The 9703-nt window shown below is 39.2% G+C and overlaps 1 protein-coding gene across 3 annotated transcripts in view; it reads right to left on the reverse strand.

Moving 5' to 3' along the window:
- Nucleotides 1-9703, reverse strand: part of ska2 (spindle and kinetochore associated complex subunit 2) — a 54833-nt gene that overhangs the window by 19989 nt on the left and 25141 nt on the right. For all 3 annotated transcript variants that reach the window (XM_015039151.1, XM_015039150.1, XM_015039152.1), the window contains exons 2-3: nucleotides 7191-7283; nucleotides 6002-6178 (exon numbers count right to left, since the gene is read on the reverse strand). In XM_015039151.1, coding sequence (XP_014894637.1) covers nucleotides 6002-6178; nucleotides 7191-7283 — 270 coding nt within the window. The remainder of the gene's footprint in view (nucleotides 1-6001; nucleotides 6179-7190; nucleotides 7284-9703) is intronic.

Raw genomic sequence — 9703 nt, forward strand, 5'->3', positions numbered from 1 at the left:
ACACCTCCGCACAATAATTCAGCACAGTGAGTGACAACATTTTTCATCACAATGCTTATGTGTCTCTGTACAGCTAGCTTTGATAACATCACGTTAACGGAGCTTACCTTCTTTGAGCTACTTTTCTAAGTGATGAAAAAAGTTAGACGTTGTTCCCACCGTCTGTGAAAGCAAAGCGGTGCTGAGTTAGCTGTCACTATCGGATTTTTATGATTTATGCAGCGCTATTATATTACTGACCATTAGACAGACATCTTCTGCCGCTCAGAGAAAACCACTGTGCATGTCTTGGAGCGCCGTGTGTGAGTGAAAGGTGGGGAGGTGAGGGGAGTAACAGAAACACGTAATTGCTTGGATTTTAATCGGTGCATTTCGCATCCCCCGATAACAAAGATGTTAACAAATAAACTGGACAGTATGCTGTACGTTTAGTGGTATTTTCACAGTTGCGGTTGCGACTGGTCTTGAAATAAAATGCCGAGTCCTCAGCGCCCGAGACCGAAACAAGACCGAGACCAAATGCAGTCGAGTCCGAGACGAGACCGAGACCATCAAAAAATGGTCTCGAGACCGGTCTCGAGTACTACAACACTGCTAAACATAAAAAAATACCAAACTACAAAAAAAAGAAACAAATAATTTAGGTCAATATACAGCAAACCCAGAGGACTATGGAGTGGAATCTATAAAAAATATATGTTTTATAAAATCCTGTTGAGTTAAAGCCATCTAGCCGTGGAAACAGCTCGTCCTCTGAAGTGCTAATTAGCCAATATGCCAATAGAAGCTTCTGAAAAGTTCCTTTGTGTTTTTACCGCCTCAAAGTCGTCTGGCATCCAGCCCCACTGTGGGCTGAACTCTAGTTTATTTTCTGTACATGAGCTTTGGCAACAAAATGCTTATAAGTGAACCTTAGCACCCGATTACATCGACGACCTTAAAAGTCAAAATGAGCAAGACAAGTAATGGCCATCTGTATTAAAGCTTCCCATTAGACATGACTAAGTGTGTCATTTACTTTCAGTATCCAAAGAAATGCCATTGTGAGGTCCATCCATCCATCCATCCATCCATCAAGACACTCACACTCCAGAATTTTCTGGCCTCTTTGCAACATCTTACACCAGAAGTATTCCAATATAAATTTTGAAGGTCCGCTAAGGCTCTATCAAATAATCAAAGGTTCAATTAAACAGTCAACCCACAGGCCAGAAACTGTCATATTCAAAGTTCCTTTTCACTCAAAACAATAAACATACGGGACAAAAAAAAAAAAAAACTTTTTAAGTTATATATAGCTTTACATACTTAAACAAGAAACTTATGCAAATTAATATTAAAGGGCAAATAAGGGGGAAAAAGTATAATTGTAAAATGATTCAATGAATTCAGGAGTTTAAAATGCTTTCTAAATAAAAAACTCAACCCCTCCATAGAGTCATTTTGTAAACAAATACTCCTGAATGACAGAAATGTCCAGTTATTCCTGTTAACATGACTGAATTCTGTCACAAGTGATGGCCAGGCTGACACTTTGGTCAAGTTGGAAATCTTTACCTAAGGAACAGTTTCTTACCCAAACTATGCCGACCACCAACATCAGTTTTCACTGGTGCGTTCAACAGTCTGACCCTATCAACAGATTGTTGTCACTTCTTTACCACAAAGTCATGGAACAGTTGCTTTTCAGACCTGGAAAATCCGGAATGGATCAATATCCATTGTGTTTTCTGGATCAGGATCCAGACTGAGAACAAACTGCAGACAGCATGTTAGCAGCTGAGCCAGAAACAGATGGCTCACAGGCCGCATGTGGACCGCTGTCCTACAGGAAACTTTGCTGGAGGCAGCATTTATATGAATGGTGGCCGGCATGCACCAGGATATTCGTCTGGTCCTGATGCTCTTCATGCTTCTATCACCATGTCAATACTCCAAGTAACTTTTTGCAACTTGTGCACATCCCATTGCTGCATACTTTGCTCTCATTGGATCTGTATTGACCAATCCACACTTTCAAATGTTATCAACAAGTATCACATCATGCTCATACAAGAACTATATCACTACATCACTGTTGGAGTAGGGCTGCCAGCTGTGGAGAAAGGTGTGCACTTCTAACTGTGGACTGGTTGCTAAGAGACAGAAGGGAGTTGTAAGTTGCACCAACCAAAAAAAAGGCTGAAACATTGGTGGTCCAAAAACATTTTACTTTGGGAAAGCTCAAAAAGTGCTATCATATGTAGTGATCAGCGGTAAGTTTATTATTATTATTATTATTATTATTGTGCAGTTGGTAGAGCTGTTGCCTTGCAGCAAGAAGGTTCTGGGTTCGATTCCCAGCCTGGTCTTTCTGCATGGAGTTTGCATGTTCTCCCTCTGCATGCTGGGTTCTCTCTGGGTATTCCGGCTTCCTTCCATAGTCCAAAAACATGACTGTCAGGTTAATTGGTCTCTCTAAATTCTCACTAGGTGTGAGTGTGTGTGTGCATGGTTGTGTGTCCTGTCTGTCTCTGTGTTGCACTGCGTCAGACTGGCGACCTGTCCAGGGTGACCCCGCCTCTCGCCCGGAACGTTGGCTGGAGAGGCACCAGCAACCCTCCTGAGATCACTAGGGACAAAGGTGTTATAAAATGGATGGATATTATTATTTTTATTTTCTTTTTTGTATGAGAGGCTGAAAATATCTTATGTTTTTGTCTTGTTTTCTTTTTCTTCTGAGTTCAGGTTTCATTGTGAATGTAACAGGCAATTATTCTAACTACCAAAAAATGTCCACTGACATGGAATCAAGAAAACTTGAAAAATTGTTAAAACTGCATCTGCACCAATCCGATATCAATATCTGTATCAGTCCCGATACTGAAAAAAAAAAATTGTATCAGGTTACCTGAGAAAATGTGTCCAATCCACAAGGGCAGATCTATTCAGTCTAATTCTATGCTTTGTGCATTTATTATTTGTTTTACATTACAATCAGAATTCCTAATTCCACCTTCTGAACAATTTGAAAGGTTTATTGCAGTTTAATTTTTAACTTGTTTTTCCAAGACAGTCAACCTATTGTTTTAGTTCAGTTTCTGTATTATTTATTTTAAATTGGCTGTTATAATCCTTATTATATCTCAATCATAATAAACAAAGAAACCTCTAATTGCACTGACAGTTGTGTTTTTACATTTGTTAGCTTGTGAAGCTGTTGGTGTGTTTCAGTTAGCTGCTGTCGTGGCGCAGAGTCATCAAATAAATTTGTAATTCAGCACATTTCTGTCTGTGTTTAAAAAAGAAACATTTTAACTCAGTTCAATTCTGGTTTTGTGTTTCAGCTGATGCTAACCCTCTGGTATCTGTTTTGGTATCGGAAGCCAAAAAAGTGGATTTGTAGATTCTTAGTTTTAACAAGAAATGACTGCCGTCTCTTCAGATTTATATTGTGTCTTTTTGCTCCTGCCTTCATGATGCATGTTGCTGCATTTGATAAAAGGCAAACAGAAAAGAGCTTGTTTCAACAATGTGTCAGTCTATGCTTGGGATTGTGGGCTGTTTACATATTAAAGCTGCTCACTGTGAGAGCAAGCTGCACAAACAGAGGCCAGTGTCACATAAACCAGCTGAGCATGAACACTCAGGCTGGTCACACTGCAGGTCTCCTGTACGCAAATTAAACATGCAAACCTAAATAAATTAGACCATTAGCCCACAGAGTTAAATATGCACAACTCCAGTCATATCAAGTCAAATGTTTTATGCATGCTACCTCCACACCCTGAAGTGGTGAAGCTGCTCATAGCCTCTGAAGCTTCATTTACACTAAAGGAATGGCGTCTCATGCTAGAAAGAGTGGAATTTGAATTGGACTGCTGCAGTTTCTGAAGCCGCATGTTCCACAAGACAGGCTATTTTTTTTTCTGAAAAATAAAAATAAACCTGCATATTGTTATGCATAGAATGGACTGTGTAAAAAGAAAATTAACAGCCATTATGCCTGGAGGAAGTATGAAGATAGAATACCAATGTGACTGAAGAAAAATGTACATAATGAACATGTCTGTCGTCTGCATGCTTTGTGTAACTTTTATTTCTCTGGAATGTTTATACNGGTCGAGTCCGAGACGAGACCGAGACCATCAAAAAATGGTCTTAAGACCGGTCTCGAGACCAAGACCAACTTCGAGTACCACACAACACTGGTCATGAGTTTTTAGGGTTTTCTCCACAAAAGAGCTGTTGGAAGGCTCCTTTTGTCTTTTTCTTGTTGGAACCTTTTACATTTTGCATTTGCTACACTAGGTTGAGGAGCACAGAGAGATGAGTATGGCAAGTAACATTCCAATAAATTATTTTTACCTGTATTGTTTTAATAATGTTTGAAAAAAATTGTTTTTATGATAAAAAAATATATATATATATAATAAAAATGTTTGATTAAAAAATCTATTAGATTTATTATTTTTTGTTTTTGCATATTTTTTTCTCCTCATCTGCCATCCATTTTCTGAGTCCCACTTGTGGTCCTGAAGGGGCTGGAGCCTCCAATTTGAAAATTGCATACTAAGTCAAATCGGTTTTCTGCTAGTTTTTTCTCTCTTGTGCTCGGTGAAGACGGACGCTTTTTTCCTCTGCTCCCTCCCTGCCCTTGTCTGCCCTGGTTGCTCTGTTTTTGTCCTGTCTTTTTCTGTATTTTTGGAGCCTTTCTTTGCACATCATCCAAATCTACAAATTATGGATCTGGTCAACTGATCTCTCAATGCAATTAATCAAATTTTCTTGATGAGAAGACTGGACACATGAGAGCCCTTTTGTCCTGTGGGGACAAACCCGGCGGGATTCACCCTGGATTTATTCATGACAACAGGATTTCTGCTGTTTGGAGCTTGTTGATTCCTGGCTTATCAACAAATTTGTGACGGACTTGGGTGAACTAGCGAACACTTAGACTGTTGGTGTGGACGGAGATGCAAGTTGGATGTGAGTCTTGCTGAGATTCACAGCCCAGCTGAGAACTCCAAAACTCACTAACGGAATGGAATCGATCTGGGAGAAGTTGATAGATTCGGTTCAGTGGAGCGGCCAAACTAATTTGGATAATTGGCAACTGAGATGTACCAGAGAGACTTTAGGGAAAATAGAAATGTATAATCTACCCGACCTAAGACATTCTGTATCTGAATTGACTTTCCCGTGTTGCCTTCTAAGGGCTGCATATTTCCAATCACCTTGAAGATATTTAAACATAACACTCCTTCCCACCTCAACCCCTCCTGTTATCCATACAGCTGTGCAGCTGAGCGCTCCCAAGGACATGCCTTGATAACAACATCTTATCAGACTTCTGCCGGGAGGCTGAGCAACGTGGTTTCATGGCCCTGTGATGTAACCACCTTCAATCATGTCTTTGTTTTGCCCTTCGTTTTGTCTGAATGTTGCCATGTGTCCTTTCCTCTTTTTTATTTTATTTTGTTAAAAACTGTGGAATACTCACTTCTAACCCAGAAAAGGAATAAAAAACACTCAGTTTTTTATTATTACTTAGAAACTGTGGAGTACTTATTACTTTTACAAATTTAGAGCACACTTAGAAAGTCCAGAGAATACTTACTTATACTTATATAGCATCCCAGAACAAGGATTAGAACTTGGAACCCAGAAAAACTACCTTAGCAATTACTTTTTAGACTCCTATTCTCCCAACCTAGAAAAGGAATTAGACCAGAAGATACTTACTTACACTTATCTACCAACCCTGAATATGAGTGTCTAGTTTATTTACTTTGGATCAGCATTAGATTATTTTTCTTCTTTTGCTCTTTCCTTTGGTTTGTTATTATTTTGTTTGTATTTCCTTTTAATTCCTGTAAAGCACTTTGTATTGCCTTGTTGCTGAAAATGTCCTGTATAAATAAAATTACCTTTACTTTTAGTTTGAATACACAATGGATCTTAATATGAGGGATGACATACAATGATGTTTGAATACTGGGTATTATGCTAGTGTTGTTACCTCCAAATGAGAAGCTTGCTGGCAATGTTTGATCAGCTCCATGGCTGTGCTGAGTCTGTTTCTGATTAACTCCATGGACCCTTTCTGAGCATCTGTGATCTGGCTGACCTGACACCTGAGAAGAGAGTGTTTGGCCTTGATAGACTTCAAATTTTCCAGGATCCCAGTCACATTTTCCTGCACAGAAAATCATTAGCCCAACTTTAATTTTAAAGTGTTAATCTCTACTTTACTATATTGCAGTGAGTGACTATTTCAAAGCATTCACTGTTTTCCATCATTCAGATTGTTATGAAACAGATAATCTGTGAATAGATTTATCTCCTCCACCTCCTCCCTGAGTTACTATTGCCGCCTGAAGAAATGTACCACTCTCAACCAAAAACAACCAATCGGAGCCAAGAGGAGGATCTTAGCGATGTCAGCCAAACTCATGTACTCACTGCTAAATGTGGTAATGGTAGAGAAACAACTTCCCCGCTACAGGAAAACCGTTTATCTGCCGTCATTGGTAGCCAATGGCGTCATTGATGGAATGCTCACACTATGCTAGCTGATAGCCTGGCTCATATCAGCTGTACCAGGCTAGCATAGCCTGAAAATTCACAAGAAGCTATGCTAGCGCTAGTGTAACAGAGAGTAGAGGGGAAAGAGGATGAGCAGCGCCACACAAGATTGTGATTGATAGTGCTAAGATCCTGGTTCTGATAGCTAGTTTCAAGGTAGCACTGGGAGAAGGCAGAGGAGCTTAATTTTTTTCACAGATTATCTGTCTCTTACCATACTTACACAACATAGTGACTATTTTAACAAATATGTAAAAAAAAAAAAAAATTATAAAAGTTATGTACTACAGCTGTAACATATTGTAATTACTATGGGGCAATGGCCTAAGTTATAAACCAGACAGAGGGTAGTGCCAGTGGCCTCGTAATTTTTGAATAGGAGGGAAAATATGATCAGCTGAACCTTTAAATTACCTGCTTCAAATTGTCATACAATTTGCAGTTTTGTGTACATTACAGAGGATGTTCAAAAACCTCAATTAATACTGTTGTCTATGTTCCTGTTTTCCAACAAATCTGACAATAACTGAGGAAAATGCATTTAGAACCAGCTTAAGCACATACATATTGTCTTATAAAAAACAGAAATACTGGGAGAAAGACAGCTTTCTGTGAGTTATCACCTTAGCAAAGCTTCCTCTCGCTGAAGCACCGTTGATAAAATCCAGCTTCAGCCGCCTTTCAATGTACTCCAGGTCTGCCTCTGACTTCAAGAACTGAAATGATATGAATACAAAAAAAGGTTTTTCTCTGAAAAGATGAAAGACACCAAAGTGGAGCTGTGGAGTCTTCTTGACGATGACCAATTTATTATTCAAGCATGTACCTTTCAGGGTTTCCCCACGAAAACTTCCTAAGCCCGGTGGTCGGGGCACCGTGGCGGTCCACTAAGGTTTTGTATTAAAAGATGTTAAATTGACAGGAAAGGTAAAATATTACTGGATAATTATGTTACTGGAAGACATTGCAGACAATACTTATACCCACAAATACAATTAAAATAATTATTTGCACTTCTGTTAATCCAAATTCAGTTATTCAATAATTCAATAATTAAATTATCTAAAAATATGATGCAATGCTGATCACATTTAGAACCGACCCAAGGCATAAATGAACAGATTATTAATGCAGTTAAATTTGATTCAATGGTTTCAGCATAGATAAATTAAAAGATTATAAATTGTTCAACATTTAAAATTTAAGATTTTAAGGAGCTGGCAAGTTTTACAAGTTTTGTAAAAGTTCAAAGTACAATCTTCATAGTTAGATTGTTTTGTTACCATAGCAACAATCTGATTCTCTCAGTTTAATCTTTGAGTTTTAGCTGTTCATTAATGCATCTTGGTAAACTACAATTAGAATTGATTGCTCGGTCAATTCAACTAGAGCCTCTCTCCCAGATTTCACTAAATCCATGTTGAAATGCTGTTAGTGGTGCTGATGTCTGGAGCAAGAGGGGCCCCTAAATCAAATTCTAGCCTCATTCATAGGCACAAATCTTGGGGGTTTGGGGGGGGCCCGGCCCCCCCCCCCCCCAATCTTGGAAAAGTCTAGAATCCTCCACAGGCTGAACCCCCAGTCCATAGCACACTGGCTAACCGGTGTGAGGACAACTTCCTGAAGGACTGGTCCCCACCAACTTTGGCCTGATGGGGACAGTCCCTACCAATATTTCCTGCTCCTTTCTTTTTCTTTATGTGCCTGCATCCATGTGCGGACAGTAACTCGGTAGCAGCTGCACACTGTATTCAAAGCATTAACAATTAGTAAATGATTTTTAAAATTCCTTAGTAAAACGTAAATGCCAGGTCCGCTCAGTGATCTAGTGGATTACACATCACGTAACTTACTGTGCTGTGGCTTTGCAGTGAGTCAGTAATATCGGTGGTCGAGAAAATTACACAATCAAGCAAAGAATCTGAAAAAGGGACGCAAAGTTTTCATATTAATTGAAAACGCAAGATAACAAGGTCAAAAGGGAATCACTTAACAGGTCAGTAAAAAAGCTTTAATTAAAAATGTATATTTTAAAGTGGAGAGTAGGTGGGAGTCACGTGATGCACCCACTGCAGACGTGTGTTGGTGAGCTCCAGGTAGACCTCAGCAGTGATGAGGTCTACCTTTATACTGATGACTACATTGCTCCAAATACTGAATTAATTCCTGAAACAGTGGACAAATACTTACTATTCAAACCTGACTAATTGGTGCTGAAACCTAGCCGTTTTTGGAAGTTTTTCGTCGACTCAAGGGAGAGTCCTCTCACGTGGAGAAGATGGCGACTGAGCAAGATAAAACCAACATTGAAATACCTGATGAAGGCTATCCGTGAATCGAAAGAAGAGCTCACTGGGCATATTAATCAAAAAACGGATAGTATCCAACAGTCGCTAACAAAAATAAAACTGGCATTATCAACACTGGCTGAACAGGTGCAGGAAATGGAGACCAGAATTGGAGCTAACGAAGACAACCTCGCTGACGAACAAGCACGTATACTTAAAATGGAGAGGGATGTAACTTTCCTGAAGGACAAAACCAACGACTTGGAAAACCGGAGTAGGAGGTCAAATGTCAAAATCATAAACATCCCAGAAAAGTCAGAAGGTACCGACATGGTTGGTTATGTGGAACGAATAATCCCGCGGCTTCTTGGGGAGGAACACTTCCCAACCCCGGTTACTATCGAGAAGGCACACCGCCTGGGGAGACCGTCGGAGCGGACCAGACCTATCCTCGTGAAATTTCTGAACTTCAGGGACAAAGACAAAGTACTTCATTTGGCCAGGGGCAAGGGAACAGTGCAGTTGGATAATAAGACTAATAAAACTGTTAACGGTAAAATGAGGTTACACAAGATAATCCATAATTACTAGATATCGCTGAAATGCTAAACCATATGAGGCACATATGTGTTTGATTATAATACGTGTACACTAGGTAGATTTTGTTAAGTAGAGTTAATATAGCTCTTGAGTATTTTGCCTTTTTTTCTTTTTCTCGTTGGAGCAATCATATTATTCTTTTTCAGAAAAATTGTTCTCTGATGAGGATACCATAAATGTTTAGAAGAAGTGGGTTAGAGTTTAACCCACAATTTGTTGTTGTTGTTGTTTTTTTTTTTTTTTGTTTA

The sequence above is a fragment of the Poecilia latipinna genome, unplaced genomic scaffold (genome assembly GCF_001443285.1).
Source record: "Poecilia latipinna isolate Pla-1442-1.1 unplaced genomic scaffold, P_latipinna-1.0 Scaffold462, whole genome shotgun sequence".
Taxonomy (NCBI): domain Eukaryota; kingdom Metazoa; phylum Chordata; class Actinopteri; order Cyprinodontiformes; family Poeciliidae; genus Poecilia; species Poecilia latipinna.